This window comes from Callorhinchus milii, unplaced genomic scaffold (genome assembly GCF_018977255.1).
Source record: "Callorhinchus milii isolate IMCB2004 unplaced genomic scaffold, IMCB_Cmil_1.0 Scaffold14, whole genome shotgun sequence".
Classification (NCBI taxonomy): Eukaryota; Metazoa; Chordata; class Chondrichthyes; order Chimaeriformes; family Callorhinchidae; genus Callorhinchus; species Callorhinchus milii.
In genome coordinates this window covers 3945002-3959678 of record NW_024704755.1, presented here as the reverse complement: position 1 = coordinate 3959678, position 14677 = coordinate 3945002, and the positions used below count along the sequence as shown (strand labels likewise).

Below are 14677 nucleotides of genomic sequence, written 5' to 3'. Positions count from 1 at the left end.
TATCTTCTTGAATAAAATGCATTACTCCCCAATTCAAAGTGTTGTTGTGCTTTTTCCCTTGTGTCGTGTTGCACTGTCTACTTTCCCCCCCCCCCCCCCCATCCCTGTGGTGGAAATCTGTTTGAATGCTTTGAGAACTTGTGTCAGGATGTGAAGCTCTTTTCACAAGAGCTAAAGGTGGGATGTCAGAGGTTCATACCTAATTCAGTGGGTTTGTGTGAGGTGATGACAGCCAATGTTAGGTCTTTTTCATTTGATTGGAAACAAACACAAACTGGCATTTAAGTTGAAATTTTTGTTCACTTTCTTTCCTGTCATGTAGTCACACACAATAGGCACTCATTTTGTGTCTATTTTCATCACTATGTGTTAAACTGATTCGCAGAAGCAAATGATACCGTTTTTGGGGAGGGGGTACGAGGTTTGTTTACTAACATAGGTCAGAAAGAGATCTTTGTTGGAGGTAAAGTACTTCATAATCTAGTTTATTGATTGGACTTGTGTTTAAAGCAGTGACTGAATAACAACAGCCAAGGTCACCAGGTTGTTTGTTGCATTGACTCCAACTGCAGTTCAGAATGGGGAGCATCCAATGCCATAGTAATCGCACAACGATACAAAATCAAACATGCCAACAGTCACGGAATCTGTGAAGTATTTAATAGCTTAATCTTAAAACATTTATTTCAGTGAACCATTTGTATTTAGGTAAGATTAGGATCACAGTAATTTATTAAATAATGCCTTAATAAGGATTTAGCAATGTTAATTAAATGACACTCACAAGAATCCAAATTGGATTAAAAGGCTGTGCTATTGCGCAGGACTCTCGACATCACATTTCAGATAAAATAAGACTTATTGTTTGGTAATATGACATTTTGGCACAGTGTTAGTGTTTTCATTATAATACTATTTTATTTTTCTATGACCTAGTGATTAACGTGTTTATTCCCTCCCCATGATCCATGGACTCAACATCGTACACATTACAAAGCATGTTCATTCCAAGCAGCTATGTTTTAATTGTTCAGGGCTTTTGTATGGTTAGACAAATCTGTATTTTAACACACAGACAATTAAATATTTGTCACAACTTGCAAAAATATATTAGCTCACAATTCTAACACTACATTGAACAATCTGATTGCACACCTATGGCGCTTTCACTAATTGAGAAACCAAAATGAATTACAATAAATAAAAGTAAGTATACATTATGTTAGTGGTTGCACAGAAAACATACGTTGTTAGAGAACGCACAAAAACTACAGTTCTGCCTAAACAACCTTCATGGAATAATATTAAAAAAATTACATTCACTAAACATGAAATTAATATTGATTACATTCTTGTCAATAAGTTGTACTGATCTCAGATTTCGCAGATCATCATGGCTGTTTTTAAATAAAAACTATCTGATAAATGTGATGTTTTGTTCTGCAAAAGGGTAAATAAGAAGTTGACTTAATTATTTCTCTTTGTACACAGCAATTTCATTTAAATAATTTATGTAAGATGGTTCAGAATTGGAATGAGTGCCACAGATTTTGTAATTTCAGTATTATGTCCAGCTATGAGCATTTCATTTAGTCCTATGACGGTGTCCAATTTGGATATCACTAACAACAACAAGATTACATTTGTATAGTGCCTTTCACGTCAGAAGCACGCCCCAAGGCGCTGGACAGTGTACAGCATATCAGACCCAAGCTGGAGTTGGGGAGGGGAGAGGAAGGGGGGTAGCCGATGGCATGGTCGAAGAGGAGGGTCTTGAGGCGGGACTTGAAGGAAGCTAACTTCTTGATGATGGACTTCTCCAGAAATTACTTAGTTTTATTGTAGTTTTGTACTCAGCTACTTTTCAGGAATGAAGAGACCATGCAGGTCAAGATGTATGTCCGCTGTAACTGATGCGCGACCCAGTTCTTTAAAAGTTTTCGCATCAAGGACGAGCAAGAACGAGGATGTCTTGGGATCAGAGGACACAATGGAAGAAAGCAGGACACCTGGAAAACAATTCAAATACAAATCCAGTATGTTATAGGTTCTTTTAAATGTGCATTTCAGTGTAGTGCATTGTTGCAACTGATGTTTAATCTGCAAAAGTTAAAATACCTAATCTTGAAATTGTTTTCTAAATGCTATCACTTATGAGTGGTGGAACTGACTGGATGACACTTGTTGATATCAGATTAGTCATTACCAATAAAATAAATCATTTATTTTATACATTATAAATTATAAATAAAATCAATGATTTATATATAATAAATCTATTATATATAAGTTGTTATATATATAATTACATCCATGCATACACGGTATCTCATACTTTGCAGAAGTCATATTAAATGTACAATTCCAACTGATATGACTTTTGTGAAGTTTACTATAATAAATCTATGTATAAATTGTTTATTTTATATACGGGGATACTTAATAATGTAGACTTAACAATTATTAAGAAAATGAAAGTGATCAATATTTTTAGAAAAAAAGTTAATTATTTTGATACGAGCCTATTTTATTGACATTGACTTTAATGACATTGATTTAAAGATCTGATTTGAGTCTCAGATACTAGTTCTCAGAGACACATGGAATGAAACAAATGATAGTCACCATCATCTTCCTCTTTGGCCTCTGGAGCTCTGACAAAGACTGGCTCTGCCGGCCAGCAGTGGTCCTCTCTCCATTCATAACAGGTTTTAGTCAGAATATCACATTTTATGATCTGGAAAATATTTTTACATTTTTTTTAATGAAATGGAAAAAAGAAGAGGCTTAAAGTGATTTGTGTTCTCAAACTATGCCTTATACAAAGAGCAAACCATTTTTTTTCTGCTTTGAAGCTCCGAGGTTCAAGCATTTATGAAGTCTAATTGAAAGCGCTGTTTCAAGAACTTGGGTGCATAAACTCTCTGAGATACTATCCCCTTGAAGAGCCCTATATAAACACAAGTGATAGTTGCCACACTTTCCTTGGATTCATCATCTTATTCACACTTGCATTAAGAAAGGACTTAGGTAAGTGAGAAATAGTTTTTAATTCAAGGCTATAGCTTGTCATTCACCATCTTTCAAGGAATTTACAGAGAGATTGTGACATGACAAGAGTGCTTTTCTTTAAATACAAAGCGATATGGCCAATACAAATTGTCAAAAATGACTTATGTAAAAATAAATACTCCATTTTCTACTTCATTCTCTTCTCATTCCTTTACAACCCCACACTGTACCTTTGTTGGCACTGGACGCCACTGAACCTTGGATGCATAGATATATCGGTACTTTTTGCCATTGTAATCATAGTTTATCCGCGGCAGTTCTATTCCTGGAAAGCAATTAAATATAATATAATGAATGAAAGTAAAATTTGCTTTGTATATCTTTGTATTTTTCCTGAAGTGCAGATTATGTTTGTGCAACACAATTCTATGAAGTAGGATATAAGTAGGATATAACTCCAATGAAGATAATTTACTATTGATAAACTGAAGTTTGCAGTTTCTCGTCTGTATTAACTTTCAAAAGCAGGAAGGCCTTTCATTGGCAATGTGATCTTAATATAAAACAGAATGACTAAATTCACAGAGTGCACAGAGTGAACTTAATTTGCTTCCAGCTGATTTTCCAAATCAATTCCTGTTAACCCAATTATTGCTGTTTGAAGTATGGAGCTACCATGGGACAAACAAATGTACTGCAAAAGTGGATTTAAAGTATACTGTTATCTCTCCATTCTTGTAAACAATTACATCATTAATATTTGGTTATAACATCAGGCCTGTTACAGTTAGTAAGACAATTGATAAAGAAGATAGAAGAGTTTAACACTTAATTATGTTTTTTTNCCAACAATTAATAAAGGTCTATTTAAGCCCTTACTGATTTATAATCCATCAGTATCAATCAACAACCTTTGCTTGAATTACCTTCAAATAATATTTCAGGCTTGCAGTACACGTATCCATCTTTCTCCTTCAGTGCACTTGCTGTTGTGTTTTCAAGTGTGACAATGTTTGTGCCTAATTCTACATTCTATAAAAGTGACAGCATTAATACAATACCATTTCTTGCCATACCGCTCTCCTGAGAGCTGTAGTCATACTAGAGGTGCACAAGTGCAGATTAACAAGACTGACTGGTCCAAGTGTCTCCAACATTTTCCCTTGATAGTATTGATAGGCTGTTGATAGGCTGTTGGGACTATGAATGAGTAATGGTTAGTCCTTTGTATTTATTCCATTAATTTAACAAATTTACTCTAGTGAGATTGTGTAACTTTTCCCAAGGAGAGCATCCTATTCTGCTGGCATGGATTCAGATGCAGATAACCAATGATGCTAAATCTTTACTTTATTCAAATTTTAGGATTATTGCCGATAGGACAAAAGGAGGAGGTTTCCACAGAGGGTTGGTCGAATAATAATTCCCTTACCCCCAAATGGCACTTGAAACTGAATCCATGGCAGCGTTTAACCTGGAATTAGATAAATACTTTGGGAAAAATAATATGAAAGAGTAGGGTTTTGGGAGTGGATCAGATGATTTCATCAGGGGGGTTTACCACCAACACAGACATTGTTGGTGAAATGGTCTTATGCTGTGCCATCTCAATTGTTCAATGCTATAACCAGTCTCTCAGTTCCACTGCTTACACAGAATATACTGTCCTGCTAGACAGTAATAGCTTATTGTAGGAAAACAGACAGGGTGATGCTTTACCTTGTCATGTTGTAGTGGGATAACAAATCTTCTGCAAGATGGAGAGGAGAAAGTCTTGCCTTGTTTTTCGAATGCAGCATCATCCAGCTTTAAGATTTTCAGGTAAAACATATCATACAAACTGTTATCATTGTACGCGACAATATCAAAGATTACATGGCCATCTTCCTCATAGGCATTGACATGATGGTAAACTACCAAGGCATCTGTGTAATACTTCGTAGATAAAATCTTCTTTGTCTCTCTATCTATAAGGTGAATATATGTCTGAAAAATATATAAAATGAATGATAAATATTCCTTGCAGCATTATTCGATGCAGCACTTATCACATCTTCGAGCTATCTCAAAGCGCTTCACAGGATTTGCTGCAAAGTGTAGTCACTGGGTATTGTGTGAGCATAGAAATTCTTTTGTTCCAGCTGCTGCTGTCAATTCCTGTGTGTTGCACATGTGCAACAGGCATTTTGTGTGTATCTTAGATTGTTTGGAAAATAAATGTTGTATAGCACATCTGAATAAGCAAACCAGTGTTAAAATAAAGCGCATTAAAGCAGGGTTCCTCTGTAACATGCTAATGTTAATCAGCAGTACTTGGGCTTGTACAAAGCAAATAAAACGTCATCAAACCAGTTACTTGTACAGGATGAGAATACCTTGTCATTCGGATACCACCCCAGACAGCTGGCCCAGTTCACTCCTCTGAAGTAGGCAGTCGCCAGTTTAAGAATATCCAGTTTAAACGGCTGTTCGATGAAGACAATGTAGTTCTCAGTCATTCCGAAACTGTGGAAGTAACTGGGTCTGAGTAGCGAACGAGAAGGGATGGAACATATCACTTCACAATTTGTAAAGCACGCGTGCTCCTTGTCACCTATTTGAAAACAGAGAAACAGAGTGCTTGAAGAGAAATGTTTTAGAGGCGATTGGGGAAGTTAACAACTATGCAATCCAATCTAAAGGTATCACGGAGTTTCCTCTGAAAGTTTCAGCTTTTCAGTTGAGTTGCTCTATTCTGAACCCAGAAGACCCCCTTAAGTCACAGTAGCTCGACTTGCACCTAAAACTCCAGGAGTAGCTAACCCAAGCTCTGAATTACCTGGTTTACTTTGTGGTATCTTTATAATCTGGTACTTTGTCTTCCCCTTGTCTCCTATGGATGTGCCCATGTTGTAAGTGTTTCCATTTGTATCGTAATGGGGATGGGACGTGGCCAAGTTCAAAGCTACGTATTTTCTGTAGTCAACCTATTTTAATGGAACAAAGGTTTTTAAAACGGTTATTTTTATTTTCTGCTCAGTGCGATTTACCAATTTAAAAGCAATAATTTTCCTCAGGGTTACAGTGCTGAATTCGGGGGAAAAAAATACATGAAGAGATCAAACCTGTTATCACACAATTTCTGGGGGTGACTAAAATAGTCTCGATGTACAATGTTTTCCATCAATTATGACATTCCTGTTGAATTACTCATTCTTGATACAAGATACTTTAGCCATAATGCAATTAGTGGCACCTCTTGCCTCACTGGATCTATCCCAGTTCATGTCCATCTCAACTGCCTTCAGTACATACAACCAGCCACTGTTAAACCACAACTAGACAAATGTATTTTGCACTGAATGACATCTCCATCCCTCTTAAAATTAATTTGTTAACTAAATCAATATATTTTTACCAACACTTTGGGAAATCCTCCTGACGTTATAAAAAACTCTATATATATATGCAAATTTGTTGTATATTTACCATGGCCTAAAATCAAGGAGAATACGTGGTGAAAATACCTTTTACATTGTGAGGGTGAGAATCTTTCCAATCTAACTTGGTCTGAAAAGCATGTCATCAACTCCGCTGAATGTATTCTATTTAACCTATTTAATTGATCCTTTATGTTTGTTTATATATTAACCCTAAAGGCCTGAATTAGAATCCGTGAATATTTCTCTAAAGCACCTCACCTTCTCATTTGTTTCAAGAGTCTCCAGGTCTATCTTTCTGATATAGTTGGTCTCTGTTGATGCATAGAGATCCTCACCACATCTTATTATATTGATCAAACAGTTATCAGTGAAATCTGGAATAGTGTGCGACAGATAGGAAAACGCCCTGTAAATATTTAACAAAAAACTGACCTTAAAATAAAATTGACGGCAATACATTTTCAAATTTTAATCATAAATGGAACATTCTTTTGACCGTAAAATAACTTTGGAACTCTCGGTGCTCGTAATTCTTACTTGGCAAAAATATTCTTGCAAGGATCTGGGTAAGCCATTGTTCCAAACTCGGACACCACAATCCTGTTGGCTTCCATGTTACTCCTGTAAGTATCGCTACGCAGGTACTTGCTCCTGTAGAATATCTCACCTATGTTTAAAAACGCAAAAAAAAAACCCCATTCATTCACAAGAGTTCTGCTTTGATTCACAATCTCAGTTTTTGCGAATCAGAAATTCAAGGTGTGAATTGGATTTTCTTTACCAATTTTCTGGAGTACAGCATCTGGGTTGTATGAGTACTGGAGTTGGTCAGCCTCAACTGACCCATACTTTATCTGAATCTAAAAGGGAACAGGGTAGGAGGCAATTAATTGCAAAGATTACAGAGAATGTATAGCACGGAAACAAGCCACTTGTCTCAACCAGCCCGAGCTAGCGATCTGCACTAATTCAAGGGGAAAGAGCAGGGGGAGTGGGACTGATCGGATGGCTCTTTCAAAGAACTGGCACAGGCACGATGGGCTGAATGTCCTCCTTCTGTGCTGTAGGATTCTATGATCCTATGATTTGTAACATTCAGGTTCATTCCTATTGCTGATAACATCAATTTGCAAATAATTGGGTATAAATGGATATGGTTCGTTAGCTGATTCTAATATTCTTAAATCCCACATATAACGATGGGTCATTTGAGCTCAATAGTAGCATACCGTCTTTGAAGGTAAAAGAATGCAGCAATGCCATCCCATCAAACCAGTGGTTGTACACAGTGTCTCCGATTTTGTGCATTCCGGGTCCGTTCCGAATAAGCGTCCCTTGTAACCATTTTGGAATTTCACCTTTTTTTAAAAAAAAGTCGCAACGTAACATGACTGCTACTATTCACTGCTCACAGCGTTTGAAGTTAATGCGAACAAGAGTACCATATGCAATTCACAAATTATCGCTTCCAATTTTGAAATAACTAACAATAATAATTGCATTTGGGAAAGCGCCTTTCACACGAGCAATCCATTGCGCAGCTCAGGTACTTCCTGTGTTATGGAATTGTAGAATCATAGAATCTTACAGCACGTCCTAAAGCACTTCACAGGATTTACTGTCAAGTGCGTATTTTGTAGGCAAACTTCGCAGCCAATCTGCACACAGCAATGTGCCACAAACAGCCATGCTGTGAATGACCAATTTTATCTGGAGAATTGTCAACCAGGATACTTGGAGAGAGAAACTCTCACCGTTTTTCGAGTTGGGAGTGATCTTTAACTGTCCACCTGAAGAGGCAGACGGAACAGGTTCCATTGTGAAGCCCATTGTACAGCTCAAGTACTCCCTGAGTTATAGAATTACAGAATCTTACAGCACAGAAGGGAGGCCATTCAGCCCACCGTGACTGTGCAGGCTCTTTGAGAGAGCTACCAAATAGTCCCACTCCCCTGCTCTTACCCCGCAGCCTGCAAATTACATGTTATTCCACAGGTCATTGTATAAACAACAGTTTATACGATTTATATGTTAATGTACATACACCAACACATCACAGCGGTTCAAGCTGCTGCTCTGATATGTCTGCTATTGTGTTATTTCTGCTAATTGTCATGAACTGTCACTCACTGACTGTTGCATTTGCTCAGGGATTTCTCTCTAACAATTTAGGGAAGCAGGAAGCTCCACTCCCTATATAATCGAATAGAAAATATCAGTTATTAAATACAATATAAATTGCATTTACTCACTGATAAACGTTCATAACCTTATGATGGTTCAACATTGATCAATTGTTGACTGTTTGCCATGTGAATGGAAGGTTACATAACCCTATTTACTTCTCGTATTTTAAATGTCCCTTTAACTCTGTTCCCACCCCCCACCCCAACCCCACAGGCAAAGTACAAAGACATTATGAAAGACATTATAGTATCAAGTGCATTTCTTTGTCTGCCGCTGAGAACTTCCTGCTTTGTGCCGTAAACATTCTTTGACTATTAAAAGAAAAGCAATAACAGTAAAGAAATAATCTCACCTCGAATTTGTGCTTTGACAGGTTTTGGGCTCTCCCTCCTATTGTTGCCGAAGAATGATTGCATGATGACCGATTGCAAATGAGCTGCTCTGGAGAGCGCGAGAGGGAGAGTACAGTTCAGTACAGTCCACAGAAAGTACAGTCTCTTTCGCAATCTTTACGCTATTTATACAGCCGCTGTCTCCACTCTGACAATCCAGGAGGTGTGTGTTTATGTGGTGTGTGTGTGGGGTGGGAAGTTGTCATTGCTGTTCAGTGTTATTGCAGCTCCACTCAGAAATTGCAGCTTCCTGACCCGATCTGGGGGAAAGGCCAGGCACATGGTTAAAGCCCCACAGCAAGTGTTTAAACAGTTTTGAGTCAACCGTTATTTAAAGTGGAAACATAAAGCCTGCTTAAACTACCCTCTCTGCATTATGTTTACATCTAGGTCCCGCCCTCCCCCTCACCACTCTCTCATCTCATAAGAATAAACTTTTTACGTAAGAACATAATTTACTAGGTGAATGAAGACCAAGGTTCGTCTACTTTGCCTTCCATCATCCTGGCAGTCGCACACATGTTCATGTCACAAACTATATGTTGTATCCCGAGATGTTATTTCCTAACAGATATTTAATTTATTCTTGAAAGTATCGATATTTTAATTTGGCACAGCGCCTTTCTCATTAAGAGGAAGCCTCAAAGCTCTTCACACGGTATCTTATAAAATGAGGTGACTGCATTTTGCAAGGAAAGAAAGTGCCGTTTATAAACGCTCTTCACTTTTATCAACAATCCTTCAAAGTGCTCCTGAACTCTGAAACAGAGACTCTCAAAGTGATTTAACTGTTCGAGCCTCAGTCATTCCTCTGTCCTTTTTTAACGTGAAGCACTCATGGATTAAGACAAAGATGTTATCAACTTTCCTCATTAAAGGAACATTGCTCTGTTTACACTTTCTGATTTGTTTGACTTGAACGGCATCTCTTGTCCTGATCATTACCTGCTACTTTTTTTTACCTGGCTCAGGAGTCTTTGTTCCACTTGATGTGCTTGTGATTGATTTACCCTGTTTCATTTGCAAGTTTAGGAGTTTCCCAAGACATTTGCAGATGGGGTAAACCTTACATTGAAATGCGGAAACCGAACAGGAGGATTACATAGCTGAAAAAAATTCACAACCATAAACACTCACCCCTTCATTCTCTTGTTTTGTTAACTGCACGCTGAGAATAGAACGTTTTAGACTTGACCCTTTATGCAGTGTTCAGCTTCATAAGTTAATGAGAACACAAGTTATTTAGCACCGGTTCCAGATGAAAACAAAGATGGGAAAGCAGAGGCTTGAAGGAGGCTGCAGGAGGGACACAATCACAAGTTGCTTTCTGTTATCTAATATAACACGTCAAAGTGAGATGTGTCATTGTTTATTTAAAAAACAAGCGCTTTTCGTTTCACCTTTCTCCAATGGTGTCTCAGCCATGTGCAGGCAAAGCCCATCACACACTGGGTGATATGGGCTGTAGAGCTCTCTCTCTCAGCCACTTGTACACCTGTTGCGATACCTGTGCTGCTTTCCTAAATACTGGTCCCAGAACTAGGATAAAAGCTTTCGAACAGAAGAGTGAGGGGGGCTTTCAGCCCATCATACTTGTGCTGATTCTGAAAGAGCTATGTGCTTACATTATTTGCAATTTAAAACTCATCTGCAGGCAGTGCTCCTGAAATCAAGTTCCTCAAAACTGAGGAATCACCAGATTTTTGTTTCATTAAAGAGACTATGGGTGATGTTCAAGTGTCAGCACTGCTCACTCAGACATCTTGGTGGTGCTTGAACCCACAGCGTTATAACTCCGTATCAACAACAACTTGCAGTTATATAGAGCCCTTCACGTGGGGTAGCATCTGGGAGCAATTAACAGTGGCAGAGCCTGATGCCGAGCCGGGGGAGGGAGGAAATGACCGTAAGCACAGTCGAAGAGGGCAGTGATCTTCTAAATGAGGATTAATTTCAGTTGGAAGTAGAATGTCAAACATAATTGCTGCTGCCACTATTCCACCTGTTCCTAGGGTTGAGCAAATTGAGACATTTCTGTAATATGTTATGTTTCTGTTCTTGGAAACAATCTGCACTTGTTTACTCCAGTCTCACTGTTTGCTAACTTTACCAAACTGAGAAATACTCCCTCAATCTTTTCTGCTTTATTAATCCTATTTAATGAAATCACATGCAAAACACCTATGTACATATCATGTGTATGAGATTACCACCACTAAGCTTTTTAACTGCAGTGTAATCCGTAATGTGTTAATACCTAATCCTCATAGTTTGAGTAGGTTTGAACAGACTTCAAATGTGATAGTTGTTCAACTTGCTCTCGTTGTAACATTTCACCTGACAATATTATTCTGAAATATTACAAATGAGGCTAAGCTCTGAATCTTTCATCTGTTTCTCACACACTTGTGCAAAATTGATTAACAAGGCAGCAGCAATTATGTTTGACATAACAACATGTTCAACTTTCAACTCAAATGAATCCTCATTCAGAAGATCTTTCAGTATTTTGTGAATGCTGGGCTCATTTATTTATATATGGACATACATGGTTGATCCCATAACACAATTCAAAAAGGGAAGACTTTCACTTCAGAGCTGTTTGTCAGACATTGCTGTGTGAGCAAAGTGTTTGCTGTACTTAACTACGAATGCACATTTAACATCAGTTACCTATGAAATGCGTGGTTATCATGATCGCTCTATGGAATGCAAGGATTATTTGATAGTGATTTTTGTGACAATTTACTGTTCTGACCAATTCAGTAATGCTGTGCAAAGCTATTCCTTCATGTCTTAATGAAACCACAATCTAAAGTCCTTCTGTGAAAGTAATCATGCTTGGTTGGTAAATCAGGTCGTTGTGAGTTAACTGCAGTGAGCCCAGGCACTCAAAGTTGTCTAGTATTAAGGAGTGAAATATTCTTCCTCTATCTATACAATATAATGAATATCCAATCAGTGTTCAAGTGTACATTGGTTAGATATCTTACAGATAGGAAAGTATGTGCATGATCTTTGCATGTCCCAAAGTCCAAATCGCTCATATATATTTAGATAATATTTATCTAATTGAATTAGGTAACCTGTTAGGATTATTATTTATTCTTACACACATAATTTATATGGTGAATACAGGGATCATAGTGGCAGAATGCAAAACAGCTGATTGATTTGCTTGAATTGCCTAGATGGCAGGTATGTATTGTATTGAGCTAACACTTGAACTGTGTATCCTTTGGGGTTGCCTATCAAAATGGATTGGAAGATGGGATGCTAGAGGTGATCCTGAATCCAATACTCCATCTTTGAATTTCTGAGAGTCCTAGTAGTTTAGATTCTTAGAATATTAGTAACTTATGAGTCGTGGTGAACAAGCTTCACTTTTATATTTTCAGTTAATGAAGAATGAAGAGAATGTAAAAGGTTAATCCTTACGAGGGTTTGCTTTGATTCTTGAGCATCAAATTATGAATATTTACATTGATACGCAGGGCAATCATTAACTTTTAAAGTATGATGTGAGATTTAGTGGGGTTTTTTTTGATAAAGAAGCCAATAAAATTATGTTGTGTCAAAAGAAAGTTATAGAATACTTACCAAGGCCAACAAGATCGTAACCGTATTTGTAGAATAGTTAAAGATTTGAATCTACAATCTATCTCTGTATGTTAAATATTTCCATGCAGACTTGATTTACCATTGTTGCTCAGGGCAGTGTGAGGGTGGGCTCTTGGGTTAATTGTTGGGTCTTAATATTGATTGGGGTTTAAAACTTTAAAGTGAAATTGTTTGCCAACCACCGATATTGCAAGCCCGAAGTGAAGCAAATCCCAATGTGAACAAATTGATTTAAAAAGCTGGATTTCAAGCATTGATCAAAGAAAGAGGCAGGGGATTAACCCTTTCCTGTTCTCTTCACATCAAAATAGAGGATATACATGAAACTTGCTTAACCATCAGATAGAGTTTTATATTTTGAGCAGATAAAAGGGGCATTGTCCTCCAAGGGGTTTATTTTTTAAAAAAACTGTAAGATTTCTGGGATATACTTGTAGCAGCTTTAATTGCTTTTTCTTTAAACCAAGGACAATAAGTTCTTGGAATAATGGAATAAGTTCTTAAAGAACCTTTGTACTTCGTCAACTTGATTTTCAGCATTGAAGCAAAACAGAGATTGTGGGTTGTTAATCAAAATATGGTCATATAACTCAATGACTTAATTGAATTTGGCTGATAAACATGAGAACTGCAATGTTTGCTTTTTTATTGTTTTTCTCTTGAACTGTTTCCTACACTGTATACAAATAACTGCATATCAAACAGAGGCATTATTACTGTACTGTGTGGTTTACAAATGGCTCTCCATTGAGGGGTGGCTGGTGTGCTGATGGATGCTTTGAACAAACCAGTTCTTCCTAATTTTTGTATTGAAACCTCACAGATGCAGAGGACGAGACTTTGTTTCCATGAAATTTTGTCCCTGTTCTTTTGAGTCTGCAAATATTTAGCGGAGCTTGCCTGAGAGCAACCTTGAATGAGGCTTCACAATAAGTTGTCGACAATGATGCCAGGGCCTTCAAATGTGTTTCGATTTGACGGCAATGCCCTGGGACCTGAGCCCATAGATTTTGGGAGAAAAAACAAAGTTTGCTCCATTAAGGATGAAAAACATGTTGTTTGGGATAATTATCACATCAAATCAGTTATGAAACCTCGTATTTTTTAATGTGAGCCATAATGAGAGTCTGGACTAGCTGAGTTATTAAATACTAAGCAGCTGGGGTTCAACAAGTGAGAAGAAGCTAGGTTGTAAAATTCGATGAATAGAAAATTATTTTGTTCTATTGCCTTTTCTTTTGTTTCCAAGGGCATTGTTTGTTGTTTGAACCGTTGTGCTTTATTTAAAGCACTTTTCAGATGTTTTTGTTTTGAGGTGATTCGAGGGCAAAACTGTAATTCGGAAATTTTATGATCATTCACCCGGTTACCAAAACAGCAAATTCAACCACAGTGGTAAGAAGTGAGTGACATTCTTGTTTATATGCGTGTGAGTCATTCTAATCTGTGGATGGAGCACTCAGTTCCCTGAATAAGCTAGAGATTTACTGTTAAACCCACATGACTCAACCAGGGCTATTCATTAAACATTGGTATTGAACATTTGCCTTTTTAACGAAATTAAAACTTTCCGGTAAAGTTGCTGGAATGTAAGGGAAAATAAGGAAATTGGCATCATTTGCAGGTTGGCAATCAGGTGTTCTTGCCCACTATGGACCTTTCACAGCCATTGGAGCGAAGCAGTAGGAAGAGGGCAAGAGGGGAAAACAGCAATAAAAGAGCTGCAATTAATATGAATGATGGGGTGTTTCTATAGTAGTGAATTATGTCACTTGTATTACTTGTCTTACCATTCCCAATAAGATTGTATCTGATTCTATAACAATACCAGCGAGAATGATGCCACTCCTTATCAAGTCAACAGATGGCAATTAGTGTTTTTTCTTTTTAAAAAGACTATTATCTCAACCCTGCACATGTCTAATAAAGAAAGAATAACGTCTATCTGTGTTATCTTTGACTTTCATGGGCTTGGAGGGAAGATGATACTTTAATGGATGGCTCCGTGCAATTGTGGTAAATTTTATACAACAGGCCTCAATA

The 14677-nt window shown here is 37.5% G+C and overlaps 2 protein-coding genes across 3 annotated transcripts in view; one reads left to right on the top strand and one right to left on the bottom strand.

Annotated features, from left to right (window-relative positions):
* Nucleotides 1-469: 469 nt before the first annotated feature.
* LOC103175958 (beta,beta-carotene 15,15'-dioxygenase) lies at nt 470-9279 on the bottom strand. 2 transcript variants are annotated; one of them, XM_007889274.2, is made up of 11 exons: nt 8974-9279; nt 7664-7792; nt 6972-7101; nt 6693-6840; nt 5831-5978; nt 5388-5605; nt 4732-4818; nt 3939-4044; nt 3243-3337; nt 2626-2737; nt 470-2009 (listed from the first exon to the last, which is right to left on the bottom strand). In XM_007889274.2, the coding sequence occupies exons 1-11, from the start codon at nt 9035-9037 to the stop codon at nt 1858-1860; spliced, it is 1389 nt and encodes a 462-aa protein (XP_007887465.1). In that variant the 5' UTR covers nt 9038-9279; the 3' UTR covers nt 470-1857. The 2 variants fall into 2 exon arrangements, with proteins under 2 accessions (XP_007887465.1, XP_007887463.1); XM_007889272.2 differs by having other exon boundaries at nt 4732-4998; nt 8974-9277.
* Nucleotides 9280-12204: 2925 nt separating this feature from the next.
* The window catches only part of pkd1l2b (polycystic kidney disease 1 like 2b), a 29393-nt gene continuing 26920 nt past the window's right edge, over nt 12205-14677 (top strand). The window contains exon 1 of the mRNA XM_042340384.1: nt 12205-12211. Within this exon, the coding sequence (XP_042196318.1) occupies nt 12205-12211 (7 nt within the window). The remainder of the gene's footprint in view (nt 12212-14677) is intronic.